The sequence below is a fragment of the Saccoglossus kowalevskii genome, chromosome 22 (assembly GCF_978046115.1).
Source record: "Saccoglossus kowalevskii chromosome 22, keSacKowa6.1, whole genome shotgun sequence".
Classification (NCBI taxonomy): domain Eukaryota; kingdom Metazoa; phylum Hemichordata; class Enteropneusta; family Harrimaniidae; genus Saccoglossus; species Saccoglossus kowalevskii.
In genome coordinates, this window is record NC_140662.1 from 18925033 (window position 1) to 18942800 (window position 17768).

General features: G+C 33.2%; 2 protein-coding genes across 2 annotated transcripts in view; both read left to right on the plus strand.

Annotated features, from left to right (window-relative positions):
- The window catches only part of LOC102806249 (uncharacterized), a 59552-nt gene that overhangs the window by 13391 nt on the left and 28393 nt on the right, over window positions 1-17768 (plus strand). The gene's annotated exons all lie outside the window — the stretch shown is intronic.
- Window positions 4811-8973, plus strand: LOC146729099 (uncharacterized). Its single transcript, XM_085495538.1, has 3 exons — window positions 4811-5060; window positions 5991-6266; window positions 6413-8973. The coding sequence occupies exons 1-3, from the start codon at window positions 4850-4852 to the stop codon at window positions 8560-8562; spliced, it is 2637 nt and encodes an 878-aa protein (XP_085351664.1). The 5' UTR covers window positions 4811-4849; the 3' UTR covers window positions 8563-8973.

A 17768-nucleotide genomic window follows, 5' to 3' on the forward strand; every position in this document is an offset into this window, starting at 1 on the left:
ATAGAATATAACCTGTAAATGATCATGAAACTAATTCTGGTGTACTTGAAAAATTATTTTCCTTGATTAGAAATTCAAAATTTTAAACGTTTTTGACTGGACTGTTTTGAATATACCGGTAGCCTTGAATGAGATTTAAACTTGTTTTGTGCGTGTGTTTACTTGTTCTGTAGGGATCCTCTGTGAATCCTGCTGCCAAGTAACAGCTGAGTGGATTTCTAATTAAATAGGGATTTTTTTTTAGGACAGGAGCTGGGATTGAACAATGTTTATAATTATATGCTGTTGTTATTTGAAGAAGATTGCCTTTTATTGATATTTTGGATTTTTAGTTGAGAATATATCAGAATGCAAGCTGGTGCGACCGGTTTCAGAAATTGACACGCAAGCTGGTTAACATGTGACAATGTTGCCACCAGCCATGAACGTTGTCTTTTGTTGTTGTGTTAATTAAGCTGGGTGGAAAAAAAGAAAACCATATCACTCTCGTTTCCATAGCAATTCTTAGTAAAACCTACCCATTAGATGACTTAACGTGAAGTCAATTTTTGAACCAGGTTACCACTGATTTATGGTTTTCGGCAAAATTTAAACTGAACTAAAATAAAGTTACCCCTAGTTCAGTAATTGTTATGAGACCAATAATGTGTTTCTGGCACTTCATTGCATTGTGGGTAGTTATATAACTTATCCAAACATGCAGTCCCGTTTTTAAGAGCTCTCATTAATTGCAGGTAGATTGTTATTCTTTTAAATGCCAAAGTTAACTTTAATTAAGCCAACATACAAATCGACAAACTTTTTTATCAAAAACTAAAAGCCAATTTCAGATACTGTGTACAATGTATATATGATTCAAAATTATGTTAACATTTAGGAGCATTTTGTAAAATATGAAAAAAATGACATTAAATTTTTTGCGAGAAGAATATCTGACTGTTAAAGGGTTAACTATTTCACCACCAGACTTTCTTGCCCAAATTTATCTGCACTTATATTGCTCAATAGTTCTGAAAATTCAACCTTAATTTTGGAGTCGATCAAGAGCAAAATTTCAGTCAATTTTCAGTTTTCACTCAAAAAATTTTGCTATTTTTTCCCAAATCTCCCAAAGGAAACTCAGACTATAAAACGGACTATTTTGTGAATTTGTGATGAAAAGAGGGAACTGGTGATATAAAGGTTTAAGCTTTAAATGTTTTCCCGTGATCAGTTTTCACAGAAAAGTGTATAACCTTCTGATTTTGAAACGGCAACAACCATGGACAGTAATAATAATGATATCATCCTATCAGAAATACCACCGGATTATTTTTAACGGCTTGACTTCGAACATTGCGTGTTGAAATTTTGTTTAATCCTACTCCATTTGTTGTCCTATTTGCACACACTGTGCATTTTCACAGAGTTAGCCTTCACAGCTTTACCACTGGGTATTTGGATTACCATTATTTTTTAATTGAAATTTATTAATCTTTCTCCAGTTGTTGCAGTTTGTTTTGAAGCTGAAGCTTGATTTAGATTTAAATGTATCAAGCTAGTATCATATATTGAAGGCAAAAAAGGCTCTATGAATAGCATACCGGTCACATGGTCCCAAAAGTGTTAATACCAGTTGCATCGTGTTGGTGCGGGTCCTATGCAAGATGTATAAAAGGCATTGTTTGTTACATAGAGTTGTAAATGCGCACTACATGACAATAGTTTATATTTAATTAAATAATCAGATTAAATTTCCTCTTTTCTTGCTTCATACCAAGAATATTCAGTGTATAGTATTTTGTGTTAAAACCTTATTCCTAAACATTGTTGTGAAATGTAACTCTTAAATTTTATATGTATTCTCGGAGGGGCAGAGGTTATGCCACTGAACATTCACATAATGTTGCTTGGTTGCACACCACTGTACCATGCATTTCTATGGGGTCTGTGGCATAACCTTTGGAGTACCAGTCAAAAAACAAAATGGGTGAAAACAGCTAAAGTCGAGAAAACCGCACTTTGAACAAGACAATCCTACACAGCGAAATTTATATATGTTGCACATTTCTTGTCTTACACTGTTCAGGAGAGTCTCAACAACTATCCGAAAGTTTTCAACTTTTAATTTCACCAGTGATATCAGGCAGTGAAAATGCTCCGATGTACGTCCCCAAGGAAATTTTATTATTCATCTACAAATGTGAATTGAGACTGAAATAAAAGAAGTCTATTAAAATTATTCTTTTACACATTCCCCATACGCTGATATCACATATATGTCTTTATTTTTCTGAAATATGGAGAAACAAAATCATCATCATTACTTGACTCAAACCCAGAGTTAATGATATACATATAATTTTAAATAATTGTTTAGTGTACCGTCTGTTCATATGTAATTGACCAATGAACATTTAATTAATTTCACAGCACAAAATTAAAAAATGATGGTTTTCTAACGATGCTTCATAATAACTATGTATTGTATATCAATATGCACTCCAAATTTATAATTGCATGCACATTTTTGTTTGCAGTTTAATATCAAAACCACTCTCATTTTCTATTCAGTTATATGAAACTAACTAAAATATTCTGCTTTGGGGAGAGAGATGTTTATTTTAATAGGAAATAATATTATTGACTTTGCCTTTAAATTAATCCACCAGATTGTTTCTATGTTTAATGTATAAGTTATACTTTGCTTAGAGCTCTTCTGCTTTCTGATTCTGATGAGGCCACACTGATTTCATTTTATGGATGACATCCTCTGGAGACCCCAAAACTGAAGCGAGAGGGCGAAAAAAAAAATCTGGCCAAAAAAAATAATCCTGCTAAAACCACAGGACTCTCCCTGGCCGACGTCAATTGCATACCGGTCTACAACAATCCCTCTGTTTTTTCTCTGAACTTTTATGCTCACGTATTTTGATGGCGTAGTCGCCATGTTGGAATTCTCGGCAACGCAATACGCATGTGCAGAAGATCATTTACGACAAAATTGGCACCTTCGGAGGTAGTCCAAAATGAGTTTTACGACAAGTCGGCAAGTTTCAGACAGAAAACCGATCTATAGAGACTCGTTGTTGGAGATCTTTTTTTTTAAGGACAGGCGAAAACTAATGCGTGCATGGATGTCATCCATAAAATTAAGGTGGTGTGGCCTGATGGGAAAATATAGTTTACTGGTTTGTGTTTTGAGCTTGCATTTAGTTGACTTCAAATCAATACTTTCTGTAAAATCTGAAATAGAAGCTGCGACTTCTATTAAAATGCTACAGTGCAGCTGAGGGGATGTGGTTTCTATTAGAGCATCTACACATATGGGAAATGATGAATTTTTGTTTGGTTCTAAATTGTTCAAAAAGAACGGCGGGTGCAACTTCTATTAGGGATGTGGCTTTTAATACAGATTTATGGTACTATAGGCTAATTGGCAGGTCGCTCATTTTTTGTTTAGAAAAAGTCCTAGTTCATTGAAGTATATGGATGTTCCTTTCAAGTCAATAATGTAGGATATACCGTTAAAATCCTATTATAAACCGCATACCTAATAGTAACCGCACCCCCGATTTCGGCTTCAGTGTTAAAGAGTTCTCGACAAAAATTGAAAACATGAAAAGTACCTATTACTAACCGCACCCCCAATTCAACAAGATCGTGGCTGACTTTGTTTCAACCAGCTGGTACATTGTTCCTAATCCTATTCATTTGTCTCAACAACGTGCCTAAAAATATTCACACCTCTTTATTGTTCAGTAGTGTTAGGATGTCAAACACGCAGTGAAACTGCTTTTGTTCTTGCGACAACTTTTGTCAATACATGGAAGGTACCATGGTCAATACTCTTTATGAATACGTCCACGTGTCGCAAGTTTTCGACAATGAGCTGTTATCACCAAAAAACTGTTAAATTCTTTTTCAATGCTCAGTTTATCTTTCGAAAACAACTAATTTCTTGATTTAAAAAAAAAGTCGTGTCGTTTTCCCATGGAAATCCAAGCCAAAGGATTGCACTACATTATCGGTAAATCCCTTCCAGGTTTCGTTCACCATGATGATGGTGACCTGTCATTAACGTATTTAAATGAACTAAGGTAATTTGAACATGTGGGCACCATCCAGCATTTTGATTGGTTAATTAGCGACTTGACCTATCCGGTCAAGTAACGTCTCGTGTGCATTCAAAACTACATGGCGGATGTCGTATCGCATGGACCGTTTACATGTGACCGAAATAATTCGCTTACGGTGAAACTAAGTTGAATTTTACTTGCATTTGATAACAATTCAACGAATTTATTTTTCGTGCGTTATTATAATCACAACTGAGTAATAATCAACAATTTTAACACTTCGAAATCAAGTAAGTTATTCACTTGTGAGCCGAAGCATGGCCGGATTGCGTTACCGTACCCACGGTACTGTACTTTTTTAGTGCTTGTTTTTACTTGAAACTCCTGTCAGAATATACGGTACTTTCTGTTACGAAGAAAATTAAACAAATAAATGCATATTACATTAAATATACTGAGTATTTTTTTTTTCATGTGAACAGTTTTTTTGTGGCGTGTCGTGATGCTTATCACTCTTCCCTGATATCTAAATTGGAGTTAGCTTATATTCAAAAGATTGTACAGTGTATTGTTTGTTTTGTGCAAGTGATGTGGGGAAAAAATGACCACGCCTATTTAGTGATTGCAATATCTACGTAATAGAAACCGCACCCCGAACTTGAGCTGTTGATCCCAATTTGTTATTTGATACATTGTAATATAAACCGCGGTTTATAATACAATTTTAACGGTACCATCTTTGCTCTATAAGTAGCACATGTGGTTAAGGATCCAGCATACATTAAGGTTGTATGCGCGGAAATGCACTGCGCATACGTTCTGCGCATTTGAAGCAGACTTTCAAGATGGCTGCCACAACAAACAAGTACGCTTCGCGATCGCCGAATGCACGCAAATTTAAAGGATTTTTGACCGAGAAAGAGAAGAGAAGAAGATTGGCAGTTATCCAGGCGAACCGCCAACATAAGAAAGTTGCTGAAGTAGTTTTAGAATCAAATTCAGGTACGTACGTACGGTGTCAGTTTACGACGTAAACTTTGGTTGAGTCGTCTGCAACTGTTATCCACAACTCGAATCAATATATTTTCACATTTTATTTGTTTTTATGAACATCAGATTATGCTTATTTTGGGGGAAACAGTGTTTATTTTTTCCTAATTCCTGTTTCACTAAATACAGAAATTGTGATAAAAAAAATATTTGACAACGAAGTTTGTCTGTCGCGTCGTCTGCAGCTTTCATTAATTATGACGAGGTGCCTTCAACGCGAACTGGTAATTTTAACTATACGCACAAAACCCCCAATTTGAGGGCATGATTGTCCTCACACTTCCATATAACCAAGGGGATACAATTTTAACTATGAATAAACAGCATGTTCAAATATTTTCTATATTTTGCTGTTTTGAAATCCATATTTATTTTCCCAGTGTTATAAATTTAGAGCATTGAAATTTCATCTGTTTACTCTTCAGAAAAAAATTAACATGTAACATGATGAACTTGCGGCTGTGTTAAGGAAATTAAAATTAAAATACTTGCATATTATAGTAGATACTTGAATTTTATTTTTTCTATTTGTTATTGTGTCAAATATTTTTGTTCTAAATACATTGTAATATATATTTTTGGACATTTTCTCCCAATAAATGTTTTTTCTGAAAATAAGCCATGACCTAAAAATTATTGTTATTTTTCACATTATCTGAATGTGAGAGAGTTTCTGTTTTGCCTATGGCTCCTTTGGAAATGATGATTTTGGAATAATGGTTTCTTTTTATTTCTGTAAATATTCATACATTTCTTACGAATAGCACAGATAGTATGTTAACATCTTACTGTTGTCAATATCTGTTAGCCAGTATAGTAGTGCAAATTGCATGAAATTTATTTACATGATGACTGTAATGATAATCTGATTTATCTTTACAGAAGTTACTTCAGAAAGTGCTATAAATTGGAATGTTGGACGCAGAATAGTACAGCTGTCTGTTCTAGCTGAGGGATTAAAAGCCTGTGCTGTGTGTTGTGAACACCTTGTTCTGGTGGATTGCCAGGAGGAGAGACGATATGGTCTTGGTAGTGTACTGTATATACCTTGCCAGAGATGTGGTGCTGTAAACCATGTGTATACAGGTTCGACACATAGGAATGCCAAATCAAACCAAGGATTACCTATATTTGATGTAAATACCAAATTAGCCACCGGTAAGATTTACAGGCAAACTAAGGATTCATCTCAATTATTAACCTCTTATGGTCATATATTGGTGATCATACTTTTAGTAATGTAGGGCAGCAAAAACTAATCTTATAAAATGTTAATCTAAGTTGTTTCTTATTTCATAACATAGGAATGGTACACAGTGGAATGGGAGAGACTCATGTGAATAACTTCCTTGCCTCACTGAATATACCGGGTATACACCACAAGACATTAAAGAAAAGAGAAAGAGAAGCAGGTGTTGGTATTGAGAATGTTGCAAAACGACTGTGTGTTAAAGCTCTTACTGAAGAACAAAAACTTAGTTCACATGAAAATCAAGTTGATATTTCCTTTGATGGTGCATGGCAGCGCCGTGGCTCTGGCAAAGAATATAACAGTCTGTCAGGTCATGGTGCTGCTATAGGGGAAGCAACTGGTAAAATTATGGGATATGCTGTGCGTTCAAAGGGATGCAAAATTTGTGAAAATGGGGATATGAACACAAGAAAACATGACTGTCGTAAAAACTGGACAGGGAGTTCCAAAGCTATGGAAGGAGATATTGCTGTTGAAGTGGTAAAAACTATTAACAAAACTAGTGCTAAAACAGTATCTTTAACTATGGATGATGATACAACAACCATTCATAAACTAAGAACAGAAATTAACCAAGATATTGAAAAGAGACCAGATATGAACCACACCAAAAAAGGTCTAGGAAATAAATTATATGAACTTTCAAAAACTCACAAAATATTAACACCACGTGTTATCAAGTATTTTCAAACATGTTTTTCCTATGCTGTTACTCAGAACAAAGGTAGGCCAGCTTTAATCAATAAAAACTTGCTTGCCATTGTTCCCCATGCATTTGGATCTCATGAATCATGTGATCGTAAATGGTGTGGTTACCAACGTCAGCCAGATACTTACTGCCACAAACGTCTTCCATATGGTAAAGATCTTTCTGGGGTAGAATTGCGTAAAGATTTAAAATCTATTTTTGAAATTTATGCTGCATGTGCAAATAAACTTTCTCTTATGAGTTCAACACAAGCCAATGAAAGTTTTCATAACACTGTTGCTTCTAAAGCACCAAAAAACAGACATTACAGTAAATCAGAAAGTTTAAATATCCGCATTGCAGCAGCAGTTTCACAGAAAAATAGTGGATACACATATGTTTGTAGTGTTAACAAAGAAAATGGACTATCTCCTGGAATTGTTTCACAGGTGAGGGGAATAAAACTAGACAATAAAGCAAGAAAAAGAAAGATGCAGACAGAAAACAAAAAATACAAACTTAGACGTATACAATTAAAAGAGGAGCGAAACAAAAAATGTAATGCTACTGAGTTAAGAGAAGGTGACACATACAACACAAACATTGCAATTAGAAATGACATTGATATTACATGTATTCCTGAACCAGTTAATGCTCCTGTAAGTTTTCCAGTAAAAATACTTCAAGATTCTCCTGTTGTTGTATTTGATCTTGAAACAACATCATTTGGTATTGATTCCTCAATTTGTCAGATTGCTGCATCTTATGATGGTAAAATATTTGATGAGTATGTTGACCCCTGTCAGCCAATACATCCAGCAGCATCCAATGTAACTGGGTTGACATATACATGTGGTAAACTGTTTCATAACTTTAATTTAGTACCAACATTATCACAGAAAGATGCTCTTGAGAGTTTTATAGAATGGATTCCATTAAATTCTGTGTTAGTTGCACATAACTGTAAGAATTTTGATGCTAGGATTCTGGTTAGTTCTGTGCAAAGATATGGTCTTTTAGACAAACTGAAACATAAACATTGCTGCTTTTCTGATACGCTCTCTGTATTTCGTGAAATTTTACCACCTCGATCATCTTACTCTGAAGAAAACCTGGTTAATGATTATTTACACACTGAATACAGTGCTCACAATGCAAAACATGATGTACATATGCTTCAACAATTGATTGGTAAATGTAATGTTGACATCAGCCATATTAGTAAACATAGCTTCTCTGTTGATTTTATTATAGAAGCTCTTGAATTTCTATTGTGTAAAAAGAAAAATCTGTCTTCTCTTAGTCAACTAATAAGTAAGAAGGTAATTACAAAGTGTATGGCTGAGAAAATAGCTGCTTCTGGTCTGGCTTTTTGTCACTTGAACTTGGCTTATAGCAGAGGAGGGATAGATGGATTGGTGAAGTTGCTTAGTGAAGATTATTTTGGTCATCCACGGGTAACCAAACATAAAAAAACATTCTTGTCACTATCGCAGTTTTTTGAAAAGAAGTAACTATATTTAAAACAATGATTAATGACTCTTGTGATATTTTTTTAGTTCACTAATCCATCCATTCATTACATGACTTCTTTGAGAACACTAGACTGATATTTGGTATGTAAATGTCTCATAGGGTGAAAATGGGATTATTCATGCAATGTTGGCATATTTTCTGAAAAGAAAACACTTTTTTTGTCCATTGAAGGTTATTGTATCTAAATATGTGTATTTATATCCAGATTTAAAAAAAATTAAATACATACAATTGTATATTAATAAAATGATAAAGCAAGTGTTATATGATTTTAAAATATGTGAAATATTTAATTATATTAGTATTTATGGACCACTTTTATTTATTTATCGATATATGAATATTTAAAAAAACAGAACACAAAATAAATATTACTTACAATTAAACAATACTGATCTTTTTGTCACTTCATGTATGGTAACACTAGTCATACTCTGCCTTGTATGTATGTTACAGCACACCACACCCCTCCCCACCACCATACACACCTGTGCCCTAACTGAGAATACAATGCTTTCATCAGTATCCCTCAGAAGAAAATAATACTTCAGTGCATTAATAGTGGCTTGACTTTGAATTTCTATATTTCCAATGAAAGGTAAGAATATTCTCCCAAGCACCCAGCCAATATATATAAACTGTACTTCATATATAAAACAATATAATCTACTGATGTTGGATGTACATGACCATATTTGATGTACCCCGGTATGTATATTGACAAGGGGACTGGCAAAGGTCAAAGGTCACGCAAATGATCCAACATGGCCACCAAGATTATTGAAACTGACAATTAAACTAATTATTTCTCAAAAAGTAGTGCATTAACATACCATTTTCAATGTATAATATGGAATAACTTCATAAGCACTCGACATATACACAATTTCAAGAGATTTCCATGGATGAAATTTTTTGTAGGACAGTTTCTATGAATTTTTTTATCTAAAATACAAAACCAAATGAAGGAAACTATTGTTTTCTTTAAATAGGTAATTTCTTAAATTCATTAGAATTGAATTTAAATATGAACTCATATTATGTGCTGATAGGATAAAACCAATTTCAGTAAAAATGTGGATTAAGACCGAGTATAAATGACAACTTAAGTTATTTATTAAAGCTACTTAAAAATGCTGACTCAGCATAATTGTGAGTTGTGTATCTTAAAAATTAGTACATTAACCCCATGTTTTTTTCTTTTCTATGAGTTTAGAGTAACATGTCCTGTACACCTGTAGTATTTTAAACGATTTTCCATGGGTTTTTTATTTTGTAGCATACATCCTTAAACAATTTTTTGCTCATGTGTGTTTTATTAGAGATGCACTGCTAATAGAGTGATTATGGTATATGTATTACTTTAGTGCAAAGCGCAAATGAAAATAATGTTTGTGTATGTTGCAATGAGAGTGTGAGTGAATTTTAGATGTTTACCGGTAATATAATTTAATAACTCTACTTCATTAATTAACATCTTGAGTAACAGTATCACCTTTGACACCTTTCCCAAAATAAACCTGCGTAATGATAAAAAAGTTTAAATATTTAGGTCAAGACTTGTATCGAGTGGAAAATTATGTCTAATACTGTATATCTATTAGGTCTAAAATTAACATAGAATTTACATGAAACTACATGAAAATGTATTTGGGTAACTAGTAAATTTTTCAGGAAAAAAGTCAGATACAATAAGTTAATTAGTCATTTGCATAATAATAATAGCTTATTTACATAGTAATATAATTTGTTTGCATAAAAAACATAGATCATTTGCATAAAATATGGATAATTTACATAACAATATCTTTGCTTCTAATTACCTTATTTTACACCATGTTCAAACTTCAAAATACATCTTATCTTACTGGAAAGAGATTTCTATTAATGCAAAGAATCCACCATAATCCAAAGATGTTCTTGTGGAAATATGTACAAAACATATTTACAGCTTGTGTATGTATTTAAAGTTCCATATTTTAGCTATGAAACATGCATTTTTGAAATAAGTACAAATGAATAAAAAATGATATTTTGTGTATTATGCTCCTGGCACATACACCTAGCTAAGCTTGCTTTTAAAATCTCAGTATATTGAAATAGTACAGAATAATCTGCCGAAATTATTCATGGAAAGGCAGTTGATATGCTCAGATTGTACTGTAAAATGTTGTTTACTATGATCGTATACAAACCTGCGAGTGCATAGTATTAATGTGATCTAGTTTGTTTGTTCTTGGACCCTCTTTGAACTCATCTTTTGATGCCTTGTTAATATGTTGATAAACGTGTACATGCTAGTGAAAATGTGCCAAAAAACAAAAATACAGTATGTTAAAAAAAAGGGGGAGAAACCAATGAATAATCTACGAAGATTGACTGGGAATATCTATACAAGTGCACTTATCATGCTCATCATCATATTACCATGGCAACTTGAAGTGAAACAGAGAAATGAGTGCTTTTATTTGAATTTGTCTGTGTTCTTGAAAACAAAAGTGAACATCACCCAATCAAACAGAAAAAGGTTTCTTTGCCGATGAATGGTGTCCAATGAGGTGCTCATGAAATTATTCTCATTTGAAAATCACTCAAAATAGACATTACTTTTGGTTCTTCAGCATGCATGGCCATGAATTGAGAGTTCTTGACATGTTACAGTAGTTGAGAAATATACAATCACTGTGACTGTGAGAGCTGTTTTGTTTTGCCCTTGTTCAATGCACTCTGAAATGAATGAAAATTTTTGTCATGGCGACAAGTCAGCAAAATCATAAGCAAACATGATTCAAAGGATGATGGATTCATCATCTTTATATTTTTTTGCATGTTTCAAATAACATTTTTTGTTTGTTTTGTTTAGTGCCTCTGATCTTATTTTATCAGGATTTATGGCACTGTATGAATACATTGTGGCATTCTCATGTCATGATTTAACAATATAACTGTAACCTCGTTATAAGAAACACTTACATACAATCACATGTAGTTTGTTACAGTGTTCACTATAATGAAGCACAATATGTAGAGGTAAGGCCAGCAAAAACAAATTCTCTGTTTCTCGTTTCATGGAAATTTTATGATTAAAATTTTTTTTTTTTTTTTTTTTTTTTGAATACTGGGCTAAAATGGGGGAAATTTGAGACAAGTACGAGTACAAGCTCATTTTGGAATGCTTTAGAAAGAAAAAAAAAACGTCCGAGGCGCATAGTTCTAAATGATGCGCGTGGAAACGAGAAACAGATATTTTTTTTTCTCAGCCTAATGTTTACTTATTGGGTGCATCAGTTAAACATGGATTATGCATCTGATGACCTTTCAACTGACTTGAAGAAAGCAATATGATCAGACAAATCTTGTATGCACCACTCTGAAGACTGTAAAAGCACATGATGTAATATGTTGTATCATACAGCATCAAATCAGTGTGTGTTCTGATATCATTTTATAAAAATTGTTGCTAGGACAACAGCATACATGTAACTCGCAGGATACACATGTTACAAAGCACAAACGAAAATAAAAAAAAAAAACATATCTAGAGTACAAGACAACACAAAGACGTACAAGACACTGTCCTTGATGAATTATGGACCTCGCCACACACCTTTTCGTTCAATATACTAAGGTCCAATGTGGTGCATACAATGTAAACCAGCTAGCACTGCACAATAACCACCACCTTTCGAAATGGTTGCTTTAATATGAGCTATGCTTCTGATAGAACAAATATGGTATAGTTAGACAACATTGATAAGTGAAATTGTGCTCAGACGTCAGACTTTTTGTGTCTGATCAGTATTGTCTCGTATATCCATTCTTTAATTATGAATATCTCCAGTTTGAGTCCCAATGCTATCAATGACAATATCTGGATCTTGTTCCTTCTCGTTCAGACAATAAAATTCGATTCCAATTTCGCTGACTTGTCTCTTTTACAGCTTTCAAATTGTTGTTGAAGTACCATTTATTTTCACTGATATTTAATTTCACTATTTTAATGTTTTTATCATATTCACTGCGTTTTTTAATTCCACAAATTTGTCAAGGAAACAATGAATTTTATTGTTATTTTACATGTTCATGTAGATTTAATTTAGCTGGTTCTACTTATCAGGAAAAATAGCAAAATTAAAACCCAGTGAATAATTAATACATTTACACTCTATCCCCGGTCTGGAAACGGTCATTGTATTAGGTGTGAATTGGCATCCTACCTTGGCAAAGGCGCATTGCGGGTATGGCCAAACCATTGTCACGTGATCAGTACACAGCCGGCCACTATTTTTGACATCGTCAGTGTTATGTACTTTTTTACACCTTAGTTGTTTATTCCAGAATTCATGCTTTTTCACATAATTTTTTAATCAGGATATCTGTATAAGCTCATATTTTAGCCGGCGAGTAGTTCTTTAATTCATCTATTTTACCAGCAGCAACACATTTTCGCAACAAATTTTCATACCTTTACCCAGTTATTTGTCGTTTTTGATTTTGGGGTGATTGAATTGAACTCTATTTTATTTACCATACTTCTCGGCGCGAAACCAATATTTGTCTTCGATTTTGACATTTTATGATGGAAACATTTCATTAAAAATTGATGGGCTGATTTGTTATTTGTCATACCGCATTTTATTAATGTTAAATTGAGCGACTTTTATGGATGCTTTTTAGATCGTAAATGCAAATGGCGACGTTTTGAAATGACAATGTACTCAATTCTGTGCTAAAAAAAATCATTTATATACAAACATTGACGCATTGTTATATACTTTTGCATAGAATAAAGTCATTAGTTGTTGTATAGTTGACTTGAACTGCTATGAACCCCCCAAGAATCAGAAATATCACAGGTTTTTCGATCGACAACGTTAACATGAACGACGCCATTTTGACAAGATTTGTTTAGCGATGTCAGCATGTTGGCATGTGAAGTATTTTCCCTATTAAAACGAGAAAATGAACATAATTCCCGATATTAATCTTTGCATTGCAGGAACTGGATGTTTATGAGTTGGTATGCTAGTTTTGATGCACATCACCGTTAAAAAAAAAACAAATTACATAGTGATAATTTTGTTTACATGTTTGTTTACGTTGTGGTTGCCCGAATTTGAAGTCAAAGTGAAGTCATACAATGAGGTATCGCTTTGCATGACGGTAAATTTTCCGATTTTAATGAATACTTTTGACGGTATTGTAATCTGTCTGACTTCCTGACTCCCTCGGTCCGGGTGTGAATGGTTTGTTTACCCGCACCGCGGTTCGAGACAAAAGCACGCTAGTCGTTTCCAGACCGGGGATAGAGGGACTGTGATTTACAGCATTCTGTAATTTCTTTACTGAATGTGCTTCATGCATGAATTTTTTTCTAGTACTGTAAAATACTTTATTTTCGCTTGGAAATAATTTTCGCTGAAGGAATGATTCAGTGAAAATAAAATCCAGCGAATATACCTTATTTCCTATGTTTTACATTACACTCGTCAAAAATCAGTGAAAATAAATTCCATACAAAACACCCAAAAAGTCTTTTCAGCGAAAATTAATTCCAGCGAAAATAAAGTATTTCACAGTACTTTCCGGAGGCATTTTTATGCTTGTCACATGTCTCAAACTATTTTTAAATTTCATTATCTTACACTGAAAAAAAAAGATTTACAATACAACTGTTTTGGGTGGGTGGTTACATAGTTGTCAGTGGGGTGAAGGGTTTCCGCACCTTAATTTGTTAAGTTCTAAAAGTCTAACCCTGTTGAGTCATTCAGTCAAAAACTAAAATGTTCATATCCAAAAACCCTATCCAGGCTTATGCTTTTCATAAAACAACCCATGACCTCATGGTGTGGTGAAAGTTTGCGATATTTACACTCAGTTTTCGGCTGCCAAAGCTGATAAAGCTGAAGGACCATATATTGTACAAAATTGATTGAAAATGACAGCAACATAGTGCATAATTTTTTTCATTTTTGACAAGATGTCATATTTCCAGCTACATATTAAAGGATATTCATGTATACACACGTGACACCTTGTGTCTGACGTTTGAGCATTAAGTGTCAGATTTCCGTTTCCCTGCATTTAAGAGCAAATTTTTTCACGAACCTCTATTTCAGAAATGATGATAACAGTTCTGAATCTAATACATATATATTTGAGATTTTTTTTCCATTTTGTTGTTGTTTTTTGACAAAACTGTTTATTTTAGTGACATACATAAAGTAACGCTTTGTAATACAAATGTATATGTATTTAACAATTGTACATTTCCATTTTGTGATATTTTTTTTTTAGAAAATTTATTTATATACGTTGATACGAGTTCCATATCGAACATGACACATCACTGAGATCACTAACTTTTAAGATTGGATGTTACACTAAATTTCTGTGGACACAGTAACTTTGATATGTCTTGACAAACCCATATCACCCATAATCGGCCGAGTTGAAATGTTCATAAAATGTTCACATTGCCTCGAACTTTTAACTGGACCTCCTATTCAAGCTTGATGTGCTTCTTGATTCACATCAGATTTCTTGTTCCTGAGTGACATGCCCTTTCATAGTGGCTTTGTATAAGAAATGGTGATTTTATACCCCTCTGAACAATAGATCTTTTGTCAACGTTTATAAAGAAACGTTGAATATACCAGAAAGTTTAATGTACCCAAAAGTAGGTCATGTATTTTCAGAGTTTGCTATTTCTGAGAATTAGGAAAGTTTATGATAAATTGTCGGATGGGGGTTGTCTTCTATGTAATTTTTTTGTTTACAGTTTAACATTTTCACCACCAGACTTCCTTGCCTAATTTTTTCTGCCCTTTTTTCTCATATTCTTCAATATTTCTGGAAATGACCCCTTATTTTGAAGCCAACAGTCAATTTTCAGTTTTTACTTAAAAATTAGCTATTTTGTCACAATTTTCAGAAGGAAAGTGCAGACTATAAACAGGACTATTTTGTAAATTTTTGATGAAAAAAGGGAAGTGGTGGTGAAAAGGTTAAAATGCACAGTTACGTGAAAAGCAAGAATCGTCCAACAAAATACGCATATAAAAGTTGGATCAGGGAAAATAGAAATATTGAACTACAAATCGCAATAAACAAAAACAAAGAGCTAATCCATTATCAGAAATGGGAACCATTAACTAATTGGTTAGATAATGGGTAAATTTAGATGTTATACCAGATCATTTTTTTTTTTTTTTTTTTTTTTTTTTTTTCTCTCTTTTTTTTTTTTTTTTTTCCTTTTCTCTCTTTGTTTTTTTTTTTCCTTCCTTTTTCCTTTATGTGTTGTAATTTTTTGTGTTGTATGTCCATTATTGAAACGAAATAAAAATATTGTTTAAATAAAAAAAAAAAAAAAAGAATCCACACGAGAGTACCGGGGCTATATAGCACTAAATGTACTTGATACAGGATTCTTCAAATAAAAAAAAAAAGAATCTTCCAATATGAGATGTGTTTCTGAAAAATTGGATCATTTCTGACAAATATAACACTTCCAAATGTTACTAATACATGTATTTTAAAATACACATACTTCGTACTGTAGTCTGTGAATTCACAGGATTTTTTTTAAAACATTATTAGCTTCTGTGTTTGGTGTGTCTGTCTGTGTAAGCAAAATCTTAAAAACTTATGAAAGGATTTTGAACAAATTTAGTACATACATGTATGTACATTGGTGTAATGTGCAGACATTAGTTCTAGGGCCGTGTTTGTTCATATTAAGTAGCTAATTTGCATATTGATTACTTTATCTTATTTCTTTCTGTTTAAGCAAAATCTCATTTTATTCTGATCAAAAAACTAAAAAAAAAAGGATTTGTGTTGCACACATGTTTAACTGAGACATGCAAGAACTAGAAATATAAATATTTTGTTGGGGTTGTCTTTCTTCAGATTGTTTTTTAAATATTCAATTGATTCTAAATTGTTTGATACTGCCTATAAAAGTGTAAATAGTAAATAATTACTTTGCCATTGGACTTTGAGCTAGAGCGGGGGAGCGGTATACATTAATAAAGATTTACAGCATAGGTGAAAAGCATTCTTCCAAATTTGTTGTGTTGTGTTGTGGTTTTAGTTGCCATGACAACTGAATTAGGTTACCCCCCTGAATGTACCATGTGACAGAATAAGGCATCATGTGATTGATTGATTGATTAATTATGATGTTTGATTTGGACAACTGAGTGAGTAAACAAAAACTGAAATAGTTAATTGCTTTGTTTACATGACAGTCCTTGGCTCGAGCCAGCAAAAATGAACGTGTATACACGTTTAACTCAAGCGGGCTCAAGCCAAGTTCAGCTCCAATAAACCCTTGGTGTTGAACTCTGATAAAGTTGAGCCCACATGGCTCTGACTGTGTATATGCATCGGGGGTCAAAATCACGCCCTCAATCAATTTCAATTATGGTGAAGACAACACCATACATGTATGTAATTTTGTGTAATTTCTGGCTTGAGTTACACATATTTGCCAGAGTAATGAAATACTGCGATATATTGATAAATCAACATGAAGCAGAAAAATGTCATACACATTATGCAACAAAAACTTAAAAGGATGACTGAACAGATCCAATGAAAATTGAAGAAACTTTCTAAACACATAGTAACACATTTGTAAACGTATTGGAGATAATCTCACGTTAATCGGTGCAAGGAACAGTAGTTTTGGCTATGGTAGAATGCTGTTGTGTAACCCATAGCAAGTGAAATATTTATAACTGTTCTGAAGGTATTTGTTCATGTAATAAACTTTTCTTAGGATTCACAACAAATTATTGGCAATCATCTCAAGGTAACATAGTTTGTATTAAAAATCTTGTAATTGTAACAATCATATTGTTAAAAGTTAAAATTATATTTTTTTAGGTGTTTTATTAATTATAGCAGATTTCAGTCAGATTAACACAATTACAGCAGCCCTGCATCAAATTCACTAGGGGCTGACTGGTGGCCATTTTAGTTAAAACATTATGCACCAAAATCAAAGCATTCTATTCAAGAGACATGCATAGATTTTTGTTAAACATACATGTATGACTATGATGTATGTCTTTCTGTTTTTAGCTCCGCTGTCGACTTTGTCGAGTGGAGCTTATCATATGAGTGATTGTCTGTCGTCGTCTGTGTCAATGTTTTACTTTTTCGACTTCTTCTTGAA

What these genes read in the sequence shown, in the direction of transcription:
- LOC146729099 (XM_085495538.1), top strand. Translation starts at nt 4,850, where the DNA reads ATGCGCGGAAATGCACTGCGCATACGTTCTGCGCATTTGAAGCAGACT. An exon ending in AGTTTTAGAATCAAATTCAG is followed by an intron (nt 5,061 to 5,990) that starts GTACGTACGTAC and finishes TTATCTTTACAG; the next exon opens with AAGTTACTTCAGAAAGTGCT. An exon ending in AAATACCAAATTAGCCACCG is followed by an intron (nt 6,267 to 6,412) that starts GTAAGATTTACA and finishes TTCATAACATAG; the next exon opens with GAATGGTACACAGTGGAATG.